Source organism: Rhinatrema bivittatum, chromosome 2 (genome assembly GCF_901001135.1).
Source record: "Rhinatrema bivittatum chromosome 2, aRhiBiv1.1, whole genome shotgun sequence".
NCBI lineage: Eukaryota > Metazoa > Chordata > Amphibia > Gymnophiona > Rhinatrematidae > Rhinatrema > Rhinatrema bivittatum.
The window spans coordinates 210,344,113-210,367,319 of NC_042616.1; the positions used below are offsets into that span (position 1 = coordinate 210,344,113).

Below are 23,207 nucleotides of genomic sequence, written 5' to 3' on the forward strand. Positions count from 1 at the left end.
AAATGAACGCTCAACTGTGGTGGCGTCCGTTTTCCAAACCCGTGGCTGTCAGCAGGTTTGACAACCGACGCCGGTAAAATTAAGCGTTGGCTGTCAGACCTGCTGACAGCCGCCACTTCTGCCAATAAGCAGGCCCTAATTTAAATAAAGAATCGTGCGCCCAGGAGAGGTGCCTGGGCGCATGTCGGGAGAGCGGATGCTCGCCTCGAAGCACTGGCTCTCCCGCGGACTTTACTGAATGGGCCTGAAAGAGAGAAGACCAGTTCCGTCTCTGAACACTAACTTATACTGACTCCAAGGAAGCTCTTCCTGGTGGTTCTCCTTCATAACACTCCTTTTAAAAGAATATAGTAAACCCTGTTAATAAATCACAATGCCACAATGACTCCTCACCATAACCCAAAGGTAAAGGTTAAGTGACATCCCAGAACATTTTCCTATGGGCAATTTCTAGTGACCAGGACCTAACCTCACATGGTCGAATATCGAGTAAGAAAAGGGAAGTGATTATCCCCTTGTACAGGTCCTTGGTGAGACCTCACTTGGAGTATTGTGTTCAGTTCTGGAGACCGTATCTCCGAAGAGACAGAGACAAGATGGAGGCGGTCCAGAGAAGAGCGACCAAAAAGGTGGAAGGTCTTCATCAAATGACATATGAGGAGAGATTGAAGAATCTAAATCTGTACACCCTGGAGGAAAGGAGGAGCAGAGGTGATATGATACAGACTTTCAGATACTTGAAAGGTTTTAATGATCCAAAGACAACGACAAACCTTTTCCTTAGGAAAAAAATCAGCAGAACCAGGGGTCACGATTTGAAGCTCCAGGGAGGAAGATTCAGAACCAATGTCAGGAAGTATTTCTTCACGGAGAGGGTGGTGGATGCCTGGAATACCCTTCCAGAGGAAGTGGTGAAGACCAGAACTGTGAAGGACTTCAAAGGGGCGTGGGATAAACACTGTGGATCCATAAAGTCAAGAGGCCGTCAATGAAGAGTGGGTGGCTCGCCAGAATGACGGCTACTGCCTGGAGATAATACCCTTATTCAATAAACATACACATGGTTACTGCGACTCCAACATCGCTCTAAGCTACAACAGCAAGAGGAAATGTGGAAAAAAGGATTCGCACTCACAAAGTGGGGAGTAGCTGGCTTGTTACGGCGGTTACTACCCCAAACCAAATAAGCCTGATACTTCACTTTCAATGCATATCCAGCATAGCTCTCTGCTTCAACGGCAGGGGAGAAGAAAAACTGATACTTCACGCATATCCAGCATAGCTCTCTGCTTCAACGGCAGGGGAGAAGAAAAACTGATACTTCACGCATATCCAGCATAGCTCCCTGCTTCAACGGCAGTGGAGAAGAAAAACAACCAATAAGGGCTGAATAACATAGTCTGGGTAAAACAAATAAGCATGGGTGTAGCTTGATTATTGCGGCGGTTACTACCCCTACTACCCCTAACTAATCAAGCTTGATATTTCACTTGGATGCAGCTCCATCACTGCTCTCTACATTAATGGTGGGGGTGGAAGGGAAATAGAACCAAAGAGCTAAGAGAAACAGATAAGTATGAGAAAAAAATGTGTGAAGCTTGCTGGGCAGACTGGATGGGCCGTTTGGTCTTCTTCTGCCGTCATTTCTATGTTTCTATGTTTCTAGTCCACTCCCTTTTTTATATTACTGTAAATCCATTTTCTTGTAATCGCTGGTTATAAGAAACTACAGTCTTCTATGTCAGAGTAAATCTTGCACTATATTTCTGGCAACAGACAAATTCTACTAGCTATGGAGACAAAGAGGGAGTGGAAGAAAGAAAAAAAAAAAGGTAATCAGTAATCTGCAATAGAACTTTTTTTCTTTTAGTTTGCCTGACAGTGTAGTTTTTACTTTATCATTTTTAAATGTATGTTTTGTTGTTTTGTCAATGATATTCTTTGAAGAAAGGTGGTGTATCAGCATTAGAACAGAACAGAACTACAGGCTTCAGCCAGGATCTCCTAGTCAACAAATAAATAACACAAACATTGATATATTCCAGGTACTTGATTCATAATATGCCACAAAGTGAAAATTCTCTTATCATAGATTAATGATCACAGTCAGAAAATTTAGAAATTAGTTGGTTTTAACTGTACCCTAAAAATAGTATGAAATTTTGTACTCATTATAGAATAGTAAAAAAAAATTGTGGGCCTGAGAAAAAAATGTGATTTTACTCAGAGCTGTAACAAAGCCCAGAACTGCTTCTGATGTGCAATTTTTCACAATTGTGTTGCGTCAGAAGTGCAGTATAATTTTGGGAAACACTGAATTTGCCCATTTTCCCCAAGTGCAATGTCTGGTGGCTATAAATGAAACTGTCCAGTTTAGGTGTTTCACAGTTTGACAAAGAAGTGCGACTCAACAAGGCATGACCTCATAGCTTCCCTCCTAGTTAGGGTGACCAGGTGATTTAGGAAGGACTGCCCTGTTTGGGTTTTCTAAAAAAGAAATTGCCCTACATCCTGCTTAAACAAGACCAGGATGCAGAATCATCCAGTTTTATAGTCTGTCTGTACATGAGAGAATAAACGTCATGGAATTCCAAGTATGATGAACATGGGCAGATCGAGGATTTTGAATGGAGGATGTAGATGTGTTGCATCATCATCCCTTTCTTCTGCCCCCCTTCTTTCTGTCTTTCCCTCCCCTCTAAACCTTTCAAACAGAGGAGGATTTAAGATTAATGCACCCATAGGCGGAGGGCCAGGGATAGTTTCTCCATCCAGAAATCAGAGAACAGCAAGGGGAGTCCAGTTTTTGGGTGCCTTCAGAATTTGCCACCCTAGGCACGCATCTACGTTGACTATGCTTAAATCCGGCCCTGCTTTCAGGTATCTTTCCTTCTCTTCCTTCCCCTCTCCCCTCATGTTTCCCTCCATATTCTTGCTTTGTCCAGGTTCCTCTCCACTTCCTCCCCCTGCCCTTAGAGTCCTCTCTGTTTCTGTCTCTGGGTCCTGTCCTGTTCTCCGCTTCTTTCCCTCAGGTTTCTCTCCATCTTTCCCCATCCTATCCTTATTGTGGGAATGCCTCAGTGGCCACCTTCATCCAAGACATGCTACTAATGTTATTTGCTCACAGTCTGAAATATAAGATGGATTTTCTTCCAAACAGCCTATTGCTAAAGTCTATAAATGAAATAAAATATTGCAGTTCATGGGTATAAAATGCGTCTTGAAGCAGCAGCACTACAAAAAAAGTCTAGAGGACGTGAATAAAGAGTGGGTGGCTCGCAGGAATGACGGCTACTACCTGGAGATAATACCCTTATTCAATAAACATACACATGATTAATGAAACTCCAACATTGCTCTAAGACTCCAACATTGCTCTAAGCTTCAATGGCAAGAGGAAATGTGGAAATAAGGATTTGCGTTCACAAAAAAGCGGGGAGTAGCTTGCTTGTTACGGCAGTTACTACCCCAAACCAAATAAGCCTGATACTTCACTTTCAATGCATATCCAGCATAGCTCTCTGCTTCAATGGCAGGGGAGAAAGACCGATACTTCACGCATATCCAGCATAGCTCTCTGCTTCAACGGCAGGGGAGAAGAAAAACTGATACTTCACACATATCCAGCATAGCTCTCTGCTTCAACGGCAGGGGAGAAGAAAAACTGATACTTCACGCATATCCAGCATAGCTCTCTGCTTCAACGGCAGGGGGAATGAAGAAAAGTGGATCTATGTACAGACAACAACCAACAAGGACTGAATTACATAGTCTGGGTAAACAAATTAGCATGGGTGTAGCTTGCTTATTGCGGCGGTTACTACCCATAACTAATTAATTAAGCTAGATATTTCACTTAGATGCAATTCCAACACTGCTCTCTACATTAATGGTGGGGGTAGAAGGGAAATAGAACCAAAAGGTTACTAAGAGCCAAGAGAAACAGATAAGTATGAGAAAAAAAAAGTGCGAAATTTGCTGGGCAGACTGGATGGGCCGTTTGGTCTTCTTCTGCCGTCATTTCTATGTTTCTATTGAGATTAATTTCAGTTGGTAAGTAAAATAAAATCATTACAATCCTCCATTTTCAGTCAAATGTTTATTTAATTCCTCAATAGCACATTTAAGACTAATCGGAGAAAAATCTTTTTCACTCAACGCACAATTAAACTCTGGAATTTGTTGCCAAAGGATGTGGTTAATGCAGTTAATGTAGCTGGATTTAAAAAAGGTTTGGATAAGTTCTTGGCGGAGAAGTCCATTAACTGCTATTAATCAAGTTTACTTAGGGAATAGCCATTGCTATTACTGGCATCAGTAGCATGGGATCTTCTTGGTGTTTGGGTATTTGTCAGGTTCTTGTGGCCTGGTTTGGCCTCTGTTGGAAACAGGATGCTGTGCTTGATGGACCCTTAGTCTGACCCAGCATGGCAATTTCTTATGTTCTTATGGACACCTAGACATTGGGATGGTCAGGTATGAGACACCTAAGTGTTGGACACCTAATTTTTGGACACCTAGGTTGAACACTTAGGGGGTAATTTTCAAAGGAGTTACACATGTAAATGTGACATACTATCGTAGCAATTTTCAAAAGCTATTTACTTGAGTAAAGTGCACTTACTTGAGTAAATCCTATGGACAATTCAATGGCATATATTGTAGCAATTTTGAAAAGCCCACTTACTTGAGTAAAGTGTATTTACTCGAGCAAAAACCAGTTTTGCTCGAGTAAATGCTTTTTAAAATCAGACCCTTAGTATTTTTGGATGCATGCTTCACGCCGCCACTCAAGCACACTGTTGGCCATAATGGTGCCTGTGCCTAAGAAACCTAAGCACTTTTCTCTTTGCAATGCCTGTCATATTCGGGCATCTCAGCCAGGAATGCCTGTTAACTTCTGTCAGCTCTGTTGGGAGGCTCAGGGAGAATTGCCTTCTTCTGATTTAGCTAAACCTGGCTCTTCCCAGCCAGGTATAGGCCTGGGTGCAGATGGCTCAGGAGTAGGGCCTGATTTTGGAACTCTCCTAACTGGTTCCTCAGCAGGGGACTGTAGCTCAGTGAGTATGTCTCAAGTACCTCCTGGACTGGATGCTTCTCCCTTTTCGTGGGTAAAATTTTTCCAGGGATTACAATCCTTTCTCCAGGTGCAATCTTCAGCCCTCTCTAATACTCCCAGAGCAGAGTCTCAGGTAGGAACTTTGCCAGGACTTACTGTTAAGCACTGGAGTACTGCTAGAGCAGCAGTAGGACTTCCCAATGGAGGTACGGATGGCACGGATGATGATGCTGATCTCGACTCCCTTGAGGATGGTAAAATTCCTCCAGGATTAGAACGGTATAGAACTGTTATGGTTCTTTCATAAAGATGAACTACCAGTTCTGATTTCCTAGACCTTGAAAATGCTCGGAGTTCCTGGGGAAGATGCTGTGACTGAGCCGAAGAAAAATCCCATTTTGGTTTCCTTGCATAAGGCCTCTTGTTTTCTCCCCATGATGGAAGCCATTCAAGAATTAATTGATCTTGAGTGGGGAGCCCCAGAGGCTAATTTCAAAGGGGGGGGGGGTGTCAGGTTTTGAAAGGCCTGTACCTTCTGGATCCAGTGTCAAGAGAGCGTTTACGTTTTTTGAAGGTAGATGCACTTGTATGTGCAGTCTCCAAGCAGACCACTATTCCCGTGGAAGGAGGAGCGGCCTTGAAGGATGCTCATGATAGATGGATTGAGACTATCCTTAAGCAAGCATTTGATGTAGTGGCAATGACCTTGCAGATCACTTCTTGTTGTTCCCTGGTGGCTCGATCTTGTTTGCTTCTCTCCCAAGAAGTCGATGGCTCTGGGATTAACTCCAGGGCAGTTATGGGGCCAGCTGCTGCTTTTTTTGGCAGATGCAGGCTGTGATTTGGTCTGCTCTTCAGCTAGAGGAATGGCTTCCATAGTAACAGCTAGGCATCAATTATGGCTGAGAAATTTCGTAAGGCTAACCTTACAAAATTGCCCTTTAAAGGCTCGCTATTCTTTGGGAGTGAGTTGGAAAAGCTGGCCAGTAAGTGGGGGCAAATCTCCAGTTCCTTGTTTGCCAGAGGATAAGAAGCAGATGCCTCGCTCTTTTAACATGAAAGGTCATACTACTAGATCCAGGCGTTTTCATCCCTATAGAGAGAACGACCCTTCAGAGACCTTAACCTTTTGATAGGTCTCAGTCCTTTCATCCCCGACAGTCAAGAAGGGGTGGAGGTTCAGTTACTGGACCTTCCCGACCCTACAAATAAAGGTTTGCTGACCCACTCCTGAGAATAGGAGATAGGGGGATGCCTCTTTCTTTTCTATCAGAGGTGTGTCTTGATCACTTCAGATCAATGGGTCCTGGAGGTGATACGAGAAGGATATGCACTGGAGTTTTGCAGTGTTCCTTGGGACGTGTTCATGGTGTTTCCTTGCCACTCACCACAGAAGAAGCAAGCAGTGGAAAGTACATTGGCAAGGCTCTTCAGTCTGAGGGCTGTTGTTCCAGTGCCCACATCTCAAGAAAATACGGGTCGATATTCCATTTATTTCATTGTGCCCAAGAAGGAGGGCTCCTTTCGTCCCATCCTGGATCTCAAAGGTGTCAACCATCATCTGCAGTTTTGCATGCAAACATTACGCTTGATAATAATGGCTGTACAGTCGGGGGAATTTCTGACCTCTTTGGATCTGTCCAAGGTGTACCTTCATATTCCCATCTGACTACAGCATCAACACTTTCTGAGGTTCGCAGTTCTGGGACACCATTATCAGTTTCGGGCCCTGTCCTTTGGCCTGGTCAACGCCCCAAGGACCTTTTCCAAGGTAATGATGGTAGTGGCAGAAGAATTGAGAAAAGATGGTAGAGAGCGGCAGAGTGACACGCAAGGTGATCTCCCTGTTGCAGGAGCTCAGCTGGGTGGTGAACCTGGCCAAAGGCAGTCTTCAGCCTGTTCAGGCGTTGGAATACCTCGGGGTTCAGTTCGACATGAAGCAGTGCAAGATTTTCCTGCCAGAAGCACACATTCAGAAGTTGATGACACAGCTCCATCTGTTATTGAACACTCTGCGCCCAACCGTATGGTCCTACCTGCAAATACTTAGTTTAATAGCAGCAACTCTGGAAGTGGTCCCGTGGGCAAGGGTGCATATGCGTCCTCTTCAACACTCCCTGCTGTCTCAGTGAAACCCACAGACTGAGGACTATTTGATTTGGTTCCTCCTGCCGATGGACGTCTCCTCCCAATTACAGTGGTGGCTGCAAGCGAATCATCTCAGGAAGGGAGTTTCCCTAGCACCATCATACTGACTAGTACTGAAAACAGATGCGAGCCTCCTTAGTTGGGGAGCTCACTGTCAGGAGCTGACAGCACAAAGGCATTGGAACATCAATTGACTGGAAGCCAGGGGGATCCGGTTGGCATGTTTGCAGTTCAGCAACAGGCTGCAGGGTCGATTGGTCCGGATAATGTCGGACAATGCAACAACTGTGGCTTACATCAATCGGCAGGGAGGAACCAAGAGCCAGCAAGTGTCGCAGGAAATAGATCAGCTTATGGAATGGGCAGAAGTGCATCTCCAGATGATCTCAACCTCACACATAGCAAGAAAAGACAATGTAAGAGCAGATTTTCTCAGCAGGGAGAGCCTGGACCCAGGAAATGAGAAGTTTCAGTTGATTCTGGATTGCTGGGGTCCCCCATTCCTAGACCTTCTAGTGATTTCTCACAATGCAAAAGTTCTGTGATTGTTCAGTCGCAGGAGAGATCCGAAGTCGTTGGGGGATCAATGCCTTAGTGCAGGAGTGGCTGGAAGACAAGTTGCTGTATGCCTTTCCTCCATGGCCCATGTTGGGCAGATTGATCCGAAGGATTGAGCGCCACAGAGGGATGGTGCTCTTGGTTGCTCCAGATTGACGTCAGTTTGCTCTGTCTCCATCTGCTGGTAGAGGTGCATAACCCACTTGTTCTGGATTCATCTGACTGTCCTAAAGTAAAGGAAATTATCAGGTAAGTAGTAATTTCTCATTAGCCACTGACAGACAGATGAGATTTGTATAATAGGAAAAAACACTAGGGATGTGCATTTGGTTCATTTTGTTTTCAAAACAGAATGAAAAAAAACAACCAATGAAATTTTGTGGATTTTCCTTTTGTTTTGCTATGAAAAAAAACAAAAACAAACTAAAAAAACCCCCACTCTGTTGCCATTATATGGCTCCCTGGGGCCTCCCCTAAAAACATGCTGGGGCCCAGGACAGTGGCGTAGCCAGAACTGACTTTTTGGCAGGGTGGTCATGAGGTTTATACATGTGAGCGTGCCAATTATAGCCCACCTCAAACAGACAGTTTCTCTTTCTCAATGCCCTTTCTTCCCATGATGAGAGAGACTAGTGGGGAGCAGGGACTGAAAGAGAGAAACTGCTGAGCAGGGTGGTTAATACTTGAGAGAGAGAGACCACTAGGTATAGGGTGTGAGATTCTGGTAATATATGCTGATAGAGTACACATCCACAGTTATTACCGGAGGAAGACTGGAAGCACCCAGGATCACAAGGGATACAAACAAGGGTGCCCTGAGGTACTGGGTGGATGCAAGGGCTTCGAGGACAAGGTGGCAGCATGGGGAGCAGGTGTTTGGGGGACGGAAGGCCAGCTTTCGAGGTATATTCAGCAGGGAGGGGAAGGGCTGGGCCTGGTGGGACTGATCTCTTTATTTTAAACATTTCAAGGGGTTGGAGCGGAGGTCCTGACCAATGGGTGGGTTGGGAATTGGACTGTGACTTTTTTTTTTTTTTTAATCTAAGGAGTGATATTTAACCGGATATCTTTTGAAGACATCCGGTTAAGTAGCTAGTTATCTGGCCACAAAAGGCCAGACAATGTTAGGACTGCTCTGAAGCAGGTCTAAAGTGATCCAGCTATCCTAGCCGGAAAAAAATGGAATTTAGCTAAGTTAGCCAGATAGCTTTGCTATGCCCCTTTCTTATCTGGCTAAATTATAATCGCCCTTCCACATCCCCCCCTTCCCCTTTATAACCCCCCCCCCCCCCCAGGTTCCTCCTACTCTGTATAGAATTAAAAAAAAATTACATTATATAGACTAATACCCCCTGTAAATATCCTTATACATAAGAACATAAGAACATTCCATACTGGGTCAGACCAAGGGTCTATCAAGCCCAGCATCCTGTTTCCAACAGTGGCCAATCCAGGCCATAAGAACCTGGCAAGTACCCAAAAACTAAGTCTATTCCATGTTACTGCTGCTAATGGCAGTGGCTATTCTCTAAGTAAACTTAATAGCAGGTAATGGACTTCTCCTCCAAGAACTTATCCAATCCTTTTTTAAACACAGCTATACTAACTGCACTAACCACATCCTCTGGCAACAAATTCCAGAGTTTAATTGTGCGTTGAGTGAAAAAGAACTTTCTCCGATTAGTTTTAAATGTGCCCCATGCTAACTTCATGGCGTGCCCCCTAGTCTTTCTATTATCCGAAAGAGTAAAAAACCGATTCACATCTACCCAGCTTAGACCTTTCATGATTTTAAACACCTCTATCATATCCCCCCTCAGCCGTCTCTTCTCCAAGCTGAACAGTCCTAACCTCTTTAGTCTTTCCTCATAGGGGAGCTGTTCCATTCCCCTTATCATTTTGGTTGCCCTTCTCTGTACCTTCTCCATCGCAATTATATCTTTTTTGAGATGCGGCGACCAGAATTGTACACAGTATTCAAGGTGGGGTCTCACCATGGAGCGATAGAGGCATTGTGACATTTTCCGTTTTATTAACCATTCCCTTCCTAATAATTCCTAACATTCTGTTTGCTTTTTTAACTGCTGCAGCACACTGAGCCAACGATTTTAAAGTATTATCCACTATGATGCCTAGATCTTTTTCCTGGGTGGTAGCACCTAATATGGAACCTAACATTGTGTAACTATAGCATGGGTTATTTTTCCCTATATGCATCACCTTGCACTTATCCACATTAAATTTCATCTGCCACAGTATGTACAAAACGTTTTGTCCATACTAATAGTTAACTTCCTTCCAATGTCTGCACTCACCATGCCGAATCATTGCTATAATCATTGTTTTAATATAATCATTGTAATCATTGTTATAAGCATTTTTACGCACTGTTATAATGTTCATTCCTCTGTAAAGCCTCCCCGGCTGCATTCAGGTTTAATGTAAACCAATGTGATGTCCACAACTAATGTCGGTCTATAAAAAAATGTTAAATAAATAAATAAATAATGACTTAATCTGGCTATAGTTTAGACAGATAAATGGCCAAATATTGAAAAAGTTGCCATTTAGCCAGGTAATTTGTGAGTTATTTGGCTAAATGGCTTGAATATTGACTTCCAAAAGGCTGAGTTTCTAGCTTCCAGCCACTGGATGTGAGATGGAGAATGGTAGGTTCTCTCTTTCTAGCCGTGCTTGAGCAGCATGCTTCCCTCCCTGAGCAAGACTAGGGGGACAAGGGCAAATCTTCAGAATAAAAGTCCCAAAAACCTCTTTAAAGAAGTCCAAAATATTGAGATGGAATTGCTAGCCAGACTGTAGACTAGCGAATGGTTTCCCACTTCTTATTCCAGGGGAGCCAGGGGTAAGAGGCCCAGCCAACTGGAACAGGGGAACAAAGACAATAGCTCTTCTCTCCTCTAACTCCAAATAAAAATGCCACCCCGATCTTATACCCCTACCTGCTCTAGAGTAGGCAGGAACCCACCACAGCAGTAACCTTATGGGGCTGCTGTAGCAAGTAGCTTGCTCCACTCCTACTTCTCCATCCCAGGTCTTAGATTAAGGCCAAATTTAAAGAAGATCTCAAGGGGGTCTCTAAAAATATATGGTACATCTAGATGCTGCTTTGCTGACCTTCATCAGAGCCCTTTTGCAAACCTACATTACAATCATGAGCTCAGCACATAAGGCAAAGGACATTTTTTTTTAAAAGCATAGGGCATAGCTACGATAAAGTTTAAAAGCCATAAGAACTAAAACAAGTAATATTAATATAAAAGACCTAGAAATAAAGCCAAAAGAGGAATAAATAGAACCAAAAAAACATTGAAGCAAGGCAATACTTTCAAAACAGCTTGCTCAAGACCTGAAAGTTAAGTATAGTTTTCTGGCTGTAAGGAGAATTGTCTTCATATTGCTACAGCCCAATGGGATTTCTGGTGTAATTTTGGGTGTGGTATATGGTTTGCATAATAGGAGGTGGATGTGTTTCTTTTAGGGGGAGGGGCTGTCCTCTTTAATTCTGCCATCTTTGCTGCCCCCCCCCCCTCCCCCCCACACACACACATGCTGCTAGATAGGCACCTCCTCTGGGATGCACCAGAGTAGTAACATCCATCTTTCCTCCCTCCCCAGCGAAGGTGAATGTGTGTTATAAACGTTTTCAGAGAGTTCTAAAATCTCTAGTAGAACTTTAGGATTGTATAATGGTTTTCTTTCCCCCCCCCACCCCCCCCCTCAGTATTCCCACAGATGCCTGTACTACAATTGCTGACCCCTTGTGCATGGTGACACAGAATGTGGTGTGTGACAAAGTGACAGCCTCTGATCAGTGCTTGCTGACGCTCAGAAGATCCTTCAGTGAACCAGGGACCTACTGCGTAAACATTACCTTGAATGATGATGCAAGCCTGGCCCTTGCAAGCACCCTTGTGTCTGTCAATGGAGGTGAGCAATTGTTTTCTGGCAGGGTGGCCAACCATCTGATATTTGGCCAGCCTGGCCAGTTTTCATTCAGGGAGACTGCTGGTCAACGAGACCTTTTAAACCAGCAATCTAATGGCTGGTATTCTGTCCAACATTAGCCTCTTCCCCATGGGCCATCCCCAGCCTCGCAAACCTCAATCACTCTTTTCCACATGGCCACTGCAGTCATTGATTCTGCTACTCGCTCCTCCTTTGCAGATCTTCTCTCATGAAGCAGGGACCAATCCCAGGCCTGAATGTGGTGACAGGTAGTAAGGGAGCATATACAGACTCTGGTCTCAGGTCCTGCCTCCCATACATAAGCCAGGAAAAGGCGGATCCACCACAGGGCCTGGAAGCCAAGTGCATGCTTCCTCAGTCCTTGGCTTAGGCTCCCTCACTACCTGCCACTGCCTTCACAGCAGCATGAGAGGTGCCAGGCCAAGAGGGTAGGGGCAGAGGAAGGTAAAAGAGTAAGAAGATCTTGGATCTGGCAGTTTTTCTATTTTAAAAAATTGGCAGGGCTGATTATTCCATTAGGTGACTTATGCAATTGCCTGGATGCCAAGAGAATATGTGGTGGAAAAAAATACCAAAAAACTCCAGTTGCCATCTACCCGATTTTAAAGAGTGGCACCACAAGAGAGAAGGTAATGGATGCTGGGTAGATGGGGTGGGGTGAGGTGGGGAGGGCAGTGGAGAGAGAGAAGAAGATGGATGGATGGGAGAGTTGTAGAGAGAGGGTGCTGGGCAGGTAAGGGTGCGATGGAGATAGAGGATGCTGGGCACTGCATAAAGGGGATGAAAAGACTGGGGTGATGGTGTGCTGAGCAGGGAATGAAGGGTAGAAAGAGGAGGATGTTGGAGGAGGAAAGAAAAGTGAAGAGACGTAGGACGGAGATAGAGAGAAGGGATGCTGGGTACAGTGGACAGAGGGCAAAGCAAGGAAATGCAAGATGTAGCAAAGAGTGAGAGATAGACGCTGAGCAGGGCAAAAGTGGGAGGTTGTGCCAGACTGCCGCCAGTAGGCTCATCTAAGGCTCTTTTGTGAGCACCCTATTAGATACTCAGGACTGTCCCTTGTGCTTTACTTGTGTAACATCCCAAAACTGCCACAATAAAGTTAAACTCTTCTTTCAGCTACACTAAAGGCTATCAAGTTTACAAAGATATCTTCTCTTCAAAAAGGGGTTCCAGAGGCTGTTCCTCTGCTCTGCTGTTGGGCCTACACCTTCCTGGAATACCAAATTCTATCTCCCAATCTGCCACTGAGTCTGCACCCTTCTGAGAAACTGAACTCTGCCTCCCAATCAGGGCCAGTGCGAGGCATTAGGCAAACTAGGCGGTCGCCTAGGGCACCAGAAGTGGGCAGGGGGCTGTCGCTGGACGTGAGGGAGGTATTCTTTTTAACGCGGAGTCAAGCGACAGGTTTGAAATTGTAGGACTCGCGCATTGGGATGCATTGGTCGGCGAGGTAAGGGAGCTCTGGCGACATGGGCACTGTGACTCAGGGGAGGGAGAATATGAAGAAATATGATGTCATCATGATGTCACTGCCTAGGGTGGCTGGACACCCTCGCACCGGCACTGCTCCCAATCTGCCACTGCCATTCATGCACTCCTGGGGAAATGAACCCCACCTCGCGGTCTGCCACTGGGGTCCACACCCTCCTGGGGAACCGTTTGCCGCCTCTTGGTGTGGTGTATCAATTCCACTCCCTGATCAACTGCTGGGTCTTCTTCCTGGACTAAGACTCCACTGCTACACTACCAAATACCTGAAGCCTCCTTCCTCAGAAGAAGTTTCCAATGTTAGAGTTTATAGCTCAGCTAGGCTCATGGTTTGCCTATTGTTTTTAATGAATATAACTCTCAGCCACAAGGCAGAGACCCAGGCAAGACATAAAAAAACCCCAGTGCAAACTCTTCTTTATCCCAGGACAAGCAGGATGGTACTCCTCATCTATGGGTGACGTCACTGGACGGAGCCCTATCACGGAAAACTTTCTGTCAAAGTTTCTAGAAACTTTTGACTGGCACACTGAGCCCACTGAGCATGCCCAGCATGCCATGATCCCTGCAGCCACAGGGGTCTCCCTTCAGTCTCTTTTTTTCCACATTGCTTTTAGCCTTGCGTTTAAGGAGCTCTGTGACTTCTCTCTCAAAATTTTTCCTCAAGGAAAATTAAAGTTTTCTCTCAAAATATTCCCTACAAGGGTCTCCCTTCAGCGTATTCGGTGAGTACTGTTTTGGGGCCATCAGCTGCCACTAATCAAAATGGCGCTGTTGGCTCTTTGTCCTTACCATGTGACAGGGGCTATCTGTGCCATTGGCCAGCCCCTATCACATGGTAGGAGCAATGGATGGCCAGCACCATCTTAAAAAATGGTGCGGGCCATCCATTGCTCCTACCATGTGATAGGGGCCAGCCATTGGCACAGATAGCCCCTGTCACATGGTAAGGGCAAAGGGCTATCTGCGCCATTTTGTTCACTGGCAGCCGACGGCCCGAGAGTGGGAGATCGCTCCCGGGACCCCCACTGGACTACCAGGTACTTTAGGAAAGTTTTTGGGGAGGGGTCGGGAGAGTGGGGGATTCTAAATAATTAGATTTAAAGGGTTGGGGTGGGTTTGGGGTTTTTTTTTCTGTGTTCCCTTTCTGGGGAAGGCCAAAATAAAAAGCAGTCAGAACCGCAGGAAACGAAGATTTCCTGCGGTTCTACGAACACGATACCGGAAACGATTCCGGAAACAATTCACATCTCTAGTCGAAGCCATTCCCCAGTCTCAACAAGGCAGAGGGTTCTACTCCCACTATTTCCTAATTCCAAAGAAAACAGGCGGTCTCCACCCCATCCTGGACCTCCGCAATCTCAACAAATTTCTTCAAAAAGAAAAATTAATTATGGTCTCTCTCGGGACCATTCTTCCCTTATTACAGCAAGGAGATTTGCTCTGTTCTCTGGACCTTCAAGAAGCCTACGCTCACATCCCCATTTCTCCACAACATTGAAAATATCTACGATTCACAGAGGGGCAAAAACATTTCCAATACCGGATTCTACCATTCGGACTGGCTTCAGCACCTCGGGTGTTCACGAAATGCCTGGCAGTGGCTGCTGCACATCTAAGAATAAACAGTATTCATGTTCTTCCCTACCTAGAAAATTGGCTCATCAGGAGTCCATCCAGGCAAGGAACTCTTGCTGCCTTAAGAAGCACCATGACCCTGTTGCATTCCCTGGATTTCCTAATCAACTATCAAAAATCACATAGGAACCCGTCTCAGCTCCTCACCTTCATCAGAGCAGATCTCAACACCACAGTCACAAAAGCTTTTCTTCCGAGTGACCGTGCGTACAACCTTACGAAACTTGTAAACTCTCTGAGCAGGTGCAAGGTAGCCTCTGCCCATCAATTTCTTACATTACTGGGCCACATGGCGTCTACAGTCCACGTTACCCTGATGGTGAAATTAGCCATGAGAAGGACTCAGTGGACTTTGAAATCTCAGTGGCTCCAAGTTGTTCAGCCACTGTCGTCCCTAATATGAGTCACCAACCAGTTACGTCTCTCACTTCGCTGGTGGACGAATCAGCCTGCATTACAGACTGGTCTACCGTTCCAGCAACCTTGACCACGGATGCATCCATGGTCATGGACTTCACTCGAAAAAAAGTGTCAAATCAACTTTTTAGAACTTCGAGCAATACGCTATGCCCTTTATGCCTTCAAAGACTGCCTCTCACACAAGACTGTGCTGATACAAACAGACAACACAGTAGCAATGTGGTACATAAACAGGGAGGCACAGGCTCCTATCTAGTGTGACAAGAAACAGTGCAGATTTGGGCCTGGGTCCTGGCACACTCCATGCATCTCAGGCCAATTATCTAGCAGGCATACAGAATGTCCTAGCGGACAGTCTCAGTTGACATTTCCATCCCCACGAATGGTCTCTGGATCCCTGTGTAGCGAGCAAAATCTTTCATTGCTGGGGTTAACCAATCATCGACCTCTTTGCGACCAAACTGAACCACAAAGTGGAAAGGTTCTGCCCCCTCCACAGCCGTCGACAAACGTTCACCAGGGATGCCTTTGCTTACCCCTGGAACAAAGGCCTTCTATATGCATATCTTCCGATTCCGCTCATAGCCAAAACTCTTGTGAAGCTACAACAGGACAGAGGGTCAATGATCCTCATAGCCCCATACTGGCCTTGACAAGTATGGTTCCCCATACTTCTCGATCTCTCGATCAGAGAACCAATTCACCTGGGCACAGCACCCACTCTCACAACTCAAAACCAAGGCAGTCTACGCCATCTGAACCTACAAACCCTTGCCTTGACAGTTTGGATGTTGAAAGCTTGATCTTACAACCACTCAATCTTTCGACTCAAGTCTCTCAGGTTCTCGTAGCTTCACAAAAGCCTTCCACACGTAAATCTTACCGTTCCAAGTGGACTAGATTTACCAAGTGGTGCACTAAAAAAGGTATTGACCCTTTCTCCTGCTCCACTCCATCTCTATTAGACTATCTATGGCACCTCTCAGATTCTGGTCTCCAGACTTCTTCTGTACATGTACACCTGAGTGCCATTGCGGCATACCACAAAGGAATAGGGGATGCCCCTATAACAGCACAACCCCTAGTGAGTCTGTTTATGAGGAGCTTACTTCAACTTAAGCCTCCCATTCAACCACCGGTTACAGAATGGGACCTAAATGTAGTACTTACAGGGCTTCTGCGATCTCTGTTTGAGCCTTTGCATTCTTGTGATGTAAAATTTCTTACATGGAAAGTCCTTTTCCTAGTAGCCATTACATCTGCTAGGAGGGTCAGTGAGTTACAAGCCCTTGTCACATACTTGTCCTACATAAGGTTCCTGCATGACAGAGTGGTCCTCTGACCTCACCCCAAATTCCTGCCTAAGATGGTAACGTATTTTCACCTTGACCAATCCATAGTCTTGTCCACTTTCTTCCCAAGGTCCTATTCTCACCAGGGCAAGAGAGTTTTGCACACTTTGGACTTCAAACGTGCACTTGCAGTCTATAGGAAATTCACCCAACTCTTCCTTTCTTTTGAAAAAACAACAACCAGGAGTTGCAGTGGGCAAACAAACTCTCTCTCCAACTGGCTAGCAGACTGCATCGAATTCTGCTATGAGAAAACAGGCCTTCCTATCCAGGGGCGAGTAAAGGCGTACTCAGTAAGGGCTATGTCAACATCCATAGCACACTACCATTCAGTACCTATTGCTGACATCTGCAAAGCTGAGACTTGGAGTTCTCTTCACACAGTTGCTGTAGCTTGCTAATCACCCATATGTGAGGACTATCATACTGCTTGTCCTGGGATAAAGCAGAGTTGCTTACCTGTAACAGGTGTTATCCCAGGACAGCAGGATGTAGTCATCACGAAACCCACCCGCCACCCCGCGGAGTTGGGTCTGCTGCCGTTTTATTATATTATTTTTTCGCTCACACTTATAGCTACAAACGAGACTGAAGGGAGACCCCTGTGGCTGCAGAGATCATGGCATGCTGGGCATGCTCAGTGTGCCAGTCAAAACTTTCTAAAAACTTTGACACGAAGTTTTCCGTGATAGGGCTCCGTCCAGTGACATCACCCATATGTGAAGACTACACCCTGCTGTCCTGGGTTAACATCTGTTACAGGTAAGCAACTCTGCTATCCTACCCAGCCTTTTCCCTACAACCAAAACCAGATGACCAGGTTATTGACAACCCCTTGTCATTCATGCTGAGATCCATCTGTTTGCTAAAGCTGCCATAACACAATATAAGATCACCATACTGGGTTAGGCCAAAGTTTTATCAAACCCAGTATCCTGTTTCCAACAATGGTCAATCCAGGTCATATGTACCTGGCAGATACCCAAGGGGTAGATAGATTCCAGGCTGCTTAACCCAAGGATGAGCAGTGGATTTTTAAAACTCCACCTTAATAATGGTTTATGGACTTTTCCTCCAGAAATTTGTCCAAATGCAGCTACACTAACAGCTTTTATCACATCCTCTGGCAATGAATTCCAGAAGTTAATTATTTGTTGAGAAATATTTTCTCTTATTAGTTTTAAATGTATTACCTAGTAACGTCATTGTATGTCCCCTAGTCTTTATACTTTTTGAAAAAGTAAACAACCAATTAACGTTTACTCATTGTATGCTACTCTTTTTTTTTTATAGGCCTGTATCATATCTCCCCTCAGCCGTCTCTTCTCCTTGCTGAAGAGTCCTAACCTCTTTAACCTTTTCTCATAGGGGAATCATTCCATCCCCTTTATCATTTTGGTTGCCTTTCTCCTTATCTTTTCTAACTCTGCTATATCTTTTTTGAGATGTGGTGATCAGAATTACACACAATACTCAAATGAGGTTGCACCATAGAGTGATACAGATGCATTACGATATTCTCTGTTTTATTCTCCATTCCTTTCCTGATAATCCCTAGCATTCTATTTGCTTTTTTGGCTGATTCTGCACACTGAACAGAAGATTTCAATGTATTATCAACAGTGATGCCTATATACTTTTCCTGAATGGTAACTCCTAAAGTGGAAACTTGCATTGTGTAGCTATAATTTGGGTTACTCTTTAAGTGCATCCCTTTGCACTTGTCCACTTTAAATTTCATTTGCCATTTGCATGCCCAGTCTCACAGTTTTGCAAAGTCCTATTGCAATGTCTCACAATCCTCTTGTGATTTAACAATTTTGAACAATTTTCTGTCATTGGCAAATATGATCCCCTCATTCATTGAGGTGAAATCCACTACTTATTCTTGGAATAAGCAGTTTGGAAGCTATCTACCCCTTGGGATCCTGCCAGGTACTCATAACCTGGGGCTTGGCCACTGTTGGAAACAGAATACTGGACTTGATGAACCATTGGTCCGACCCAATATGGAAAGCCTTATTGTTCCCATTTCCAGATCATTTATACTTATGTTAAAAATCAGTGGCCCCAGAACATATCCCTGGGCTACTCCACTAATCACCTTTCTCCATTGAGAAAATGTACTATTTAGACCTACTCTCTTTCTCTCTTTTAACCAGTTCCCAATCCACATTAGGACACTGCCCCCTATCCCATGATTTTTTAATTTTCTCAGAATTCTCTCATGAGGGACCTTGTCGAAATCCAGATATACTATATCAACTGGCTCACCTTTATCCACGTATTTATCTACACCTTCAAAAATTGTAGCAGATTGGTGAGGCAAGACTTGCTTTGGATAAATCTGTGTTGACTTTGTTCCATTAAACTATGCCTATCTATATGTTCTGTAATTTTGTGCTTTACCTAGCACAGATATCAGACTCCCTGGTCTGTAGTTTCCTGGATCACTCTTTGATCCCTTTTTAAAAATTGGCATTACTTTGGCAACCCTCCAGTCTTTAGGTACCATAGATGATTTTAATTAGTTTACAAATTAGCAAAAGCAGTTCCTGTTATGATCAGGCTTCTGAACCCTTGGACCGATGGGAGGATGGTATACCCTAGGAGGTGGATCCTTAGGTTCCCCCGTCGGGTGGCGAGATGGAACAGAAGATGTGACCGGCTGACCCTCGGCACTGAAGACTGAGGCGACCGTGGAGAGAGCGAAGAGTCATGGTGTCAGAGAAGCCAACTGGGTCTTCATCACTGGAAGCCCGCGGTCCGCCCGGGAGGAGCCCGAAGGGACCTTTGAGAGGTCGAGGAGGCGTGAGGTCGGTGCAAGGGCCAACTGGAGCTTCACCACTGGAAGCCTGCGGTCCCCCTGGGAGGAGCCCGTAGGGACCCGGGCTGCTGGGACTTAGGTGGGCCATGGAGACGATGGTCCGGAAGAAGTCCAAGGTCGAGTGCCAGAGGGTCGTCACTTACCAGTCCGAGGTCACACACCGAGGGATCACCGCTAGCCAGTCCAAAGTCACACACCAGAAATCACCGCTTCCAATCCAAAGTCAGACACTGAGGAATCACTAAGAAGAAACAAGAACTAGGAAGCAAGGATCCAAAGCACCAGAAGACTCACCGAAGCAAGCAGACTCGAACAACGATGTTGCCAAGTCAAAGAGTGAGCGGAGGAAGTCTCCTTATATACTTCCCCTGGTCTTGTTCATTGGACACAGGTGCAGGTAGTTAAAGGGACGAGGTCCCTTTAAATTCAGTAAGGAGGCGCGGCCTTGCGCCTAAGTGGACGGTGGCCATCTTGGATTCCCGGCCGCGGAGGAAAGTGGCCCAACGCCACAAGGGAGGAGCAGGGATGCCCCCAAACCCAGTGGCCACCATGGAGGCCCACGCCGGCGCGTGGGAAATGACTGGCACAAGATTCCCGCAGGCTCCCCGACACTGTCGTGGCAACCAGCCATCGCGGGTCAGGCAGGGGATCGCGGCCGTCCACAGCCGCAGAACACATCAGTTCCATAATTTCATTTCTCAGTTCTTTCAGCACCCTGAGATGTACAGTATTCCATTTGGTCCAGGTGATTTGCTACTCTTTAGTTTGTCAATTTGCCATGATATATCTTCCAGGTTCACTGAGATTTATTTCAATCCCTCTGAATCATCACCTTTAAATATCACTTCTAGCATGAATATCTGCCTTACATCTTCCTCAGTGAAGACCGACATTCCCAACACAAATTCCTCTTTTAGTTAAAGTTTGCAATTTTGGACTTTGCCATTATTTGTGAAGTTATTAAGTTATTAAATTATTAAGCTTAAACTTAATACTAAATTCTTCAAAAAGTGAATTCCTTCTCATATCCCCGGAAAACAGTAACATCACGACAAATCCACCAGCCAACCTTCACATCTCCAAAGCAAGAGACTTAGGAGTTATTATTGATAATCGTCTAAACCTAAAATCTTTCATTAACCAGACAACTAAAGACTATTTTCATAAACTACATGTCCTGAAAAGAATAAGACCACTCTTTCACTTTCATGACTACAGAATGGTTCTGCAAGCAATAATCTTCTCTAAGATAGACTACTGTAACTCTATCTTATTAGGTCTCCCCTCGTCCCACACCAAACCTCTTCAGATGGTCCAGAACACGGCAGCCAGAATATTGACAAACACGAAAAGAAAAGACCACATATCTCCAATTCTCAAAGACCTACACTGACTGCCAATTCACTTCAGAATCATTCATAAGTCCATTACCGTTATCTATAAAGCCATTCATCACCACGCTCCACGCAACCTACAAATCCCATTCAGAAAACATACTTCCACCAGACCCATCAGAGAAGCTTACAGAGATTCGCTACATGTTCCACACACCAAAATCTCTCAACATATAACATTTAGAGACTGGGCCTTCTCTACAGCAGGACCATCCCTATGGAATTCCATTCCACCGGATCTTCGACAGGAAACGTGCCTTCTAACTTTCAGAAAAAGGCTTAAGACGTGGTTGTTTAAGCAAGCCTATCCAGAGCCCAACTGAACCTTAATTCACCGACAACCACAGTCAGACATTCTTTGAACATTGTAAACAATTGCTCTTTCCGTTAAATTCCTCTATCCTTTCCTTCTTCTCCCAGTTTTGAACTTCCCTGTTTTATTGTAACTGCAGAGTTTCTCTTCACTTGTTACAGTTTTAGTTTATTTGCTGTTTACACACCCCCTGTTAAATATAAACCGGCATGATGTGATCCTTATCTTGAATGCCGGTATAGAAAAGCACTAAATACATAAATAAATAAAGTGATATTTGAGTCTAATTCAGCAGTAAGGCTCAGGGGATTGTCATATTGAAATCCCCAACCTTTGCTCAATTTCTACCATTATGATATTAACTGAACTGATTCTGTAATATAGTGCAAGGCCTGTATTTGTACCAGGAACATCATATTAAAATACATTAGCTACAAATCATATTTCTGAAGATAGGCCTATTAATTTCCCCCTTTTTTCCACACCAGTGGCAGGTGGAACAAGAACAGTGCAAGGGGTCCTGATTGCTGTTGGCTTCTTAGTGGTTCTTGCCATTGCTATCGCCGTTCTGCTGCACAAGTAAGTCACTGGTTTTATACTCCCTTTTCCCACTACTAAATATCGTTTTTGCTGCTAGGAAACTACTACAAGCCATTTAAGATACTGGTGCTAAGCAGCACACTCCAGAAAATTGTATAACCATAAATAACAGCACTGAGAGGTCCATATTTAGTAACTGGTTGGCTCACTTTAGAACAGCTGTATGGCACAACCAGAGTTAGCCGGATATGTTATCCAGCTAATTCTGAATAACTTAGCCAGCTAACCTAACTCCTCACAGAAACATCCCCAGAATGCCCCAAGTTATCTAGCAAAAATGAGATATCTGTTAAAGTTTATCTAGACTGGGGGAAATATTCACGTCAGCATTTAGCCGGACAACTAGTGAGTTATCTGCTAAATGCCTCTGAATAAGGACCTCTGAGGGTTGGTTTTTTTTTTAATGGAGGCTGCATTTTAGGTTGGCCATGGAAGGAGTTAGTCTGAGCCTGCTTTCTTTTCATTTTCCACTGCAGTCATGATTACTAGCCAAGCAGGTTTCTAGTGAGTCAGTGCCCACTAGTGGGTGACAGCAAACATGCAAGTGGGGCATAAAATGAAAACTCTTTGCAATTCTTTCCTTTAGCCATTTTATCTATTTATTTGGAAGCACATTTACAAACTGTCATGCAAATAATTTATTGAGTCTTGAGAAGGATAGCCAGACTAGTGCTTTAACTCTGTGAATTAATATCAAGCTGATCTGCAACACCGTGTCCAGGCAGTGCATGAGGTGCTGGAAAGCCTTTTCAGAATTTATCTTACTGTAAACATTTCTTGCAGGAGATATAGGGAGTACAAACCGGTTGAGAGGAGTGTGAATAACGAGGTGAACGGTGGAGGAGTAAGCGTATATTTCAACCGTGTCAAGGCTGTTTTCTTCCCAGGAAACAATGAGAAAGATCCCCTCTTGAAGAATAAAGCCAGGATCATTTAAATGTCTTGCTCTTATCGATGTCCCTTGAAGAAAGTATATTGAGATTGAGTAAAACCGTGGACCATACTTGAATAAATGCTTGTGCTCATTATACACTGTGCACTCTGCTGATGGTTCTGTAACATTTGTAGCTGAGCGCATGAGAAGCAAATGTAAAATGGTGCTACTCACGTTTATGTTATCTGGGTCCTACTGTGCCTTATTAACAACTAATAAACTATTAAGAGAGAATTAAGTTTCTACCACTTGCAAAATGTGAACAATGCAATGATGCCTTGGTAGGGGCTTTCTATACTCCTCTAAGTAGGTGGGCATGTGAAGGGAAGAAGGGTTACATGGGCGCAATGCTTTGTTTCTTTTCTCCCTTTGTGGTTGGAATGGGACTCTAAGTCAGATCTTTCTCAGGGATTGTGCAGGTGACAAAAGTTGTTGTTTTGGACACGAAATGAATGCTCATGCATGCAGGGTACAGTACCTAACTCT

The 23,207-nt window shown here is 44.6% G+C and overlaps 1 protein-coding gene across 1 annotated transcript in view; it reads left to right on the top strand.

Moving 5' to 3' along the window:
- The window catches only part of GPNMB (glycoprotein nmb), a 60,228-nt gene extending 37,273 nt beyond the window's left edge, over positions 1-22,955 (top strand). The window contains exons 9-11 of the mRNA XM_029589079.1: positions 11,508-11,713; positions 21,676-21,766; positions 22,571-22,955. Coding sequence (XP_029444939.1) covers positions 11,508-11,713; positions 21,676-21,766; positions 22,571-22,724 — 451 coding nt within the window. The 3' untranslated portion in view covers positions 22,725-22,955. The remainder of the gene's footprint in view (positions 1-11,507; positions 11,714-21,675; positions 21,767-22,570) is intronic.
- Positions 22,956-23,207: the final 252 nt, after the last annotated feature.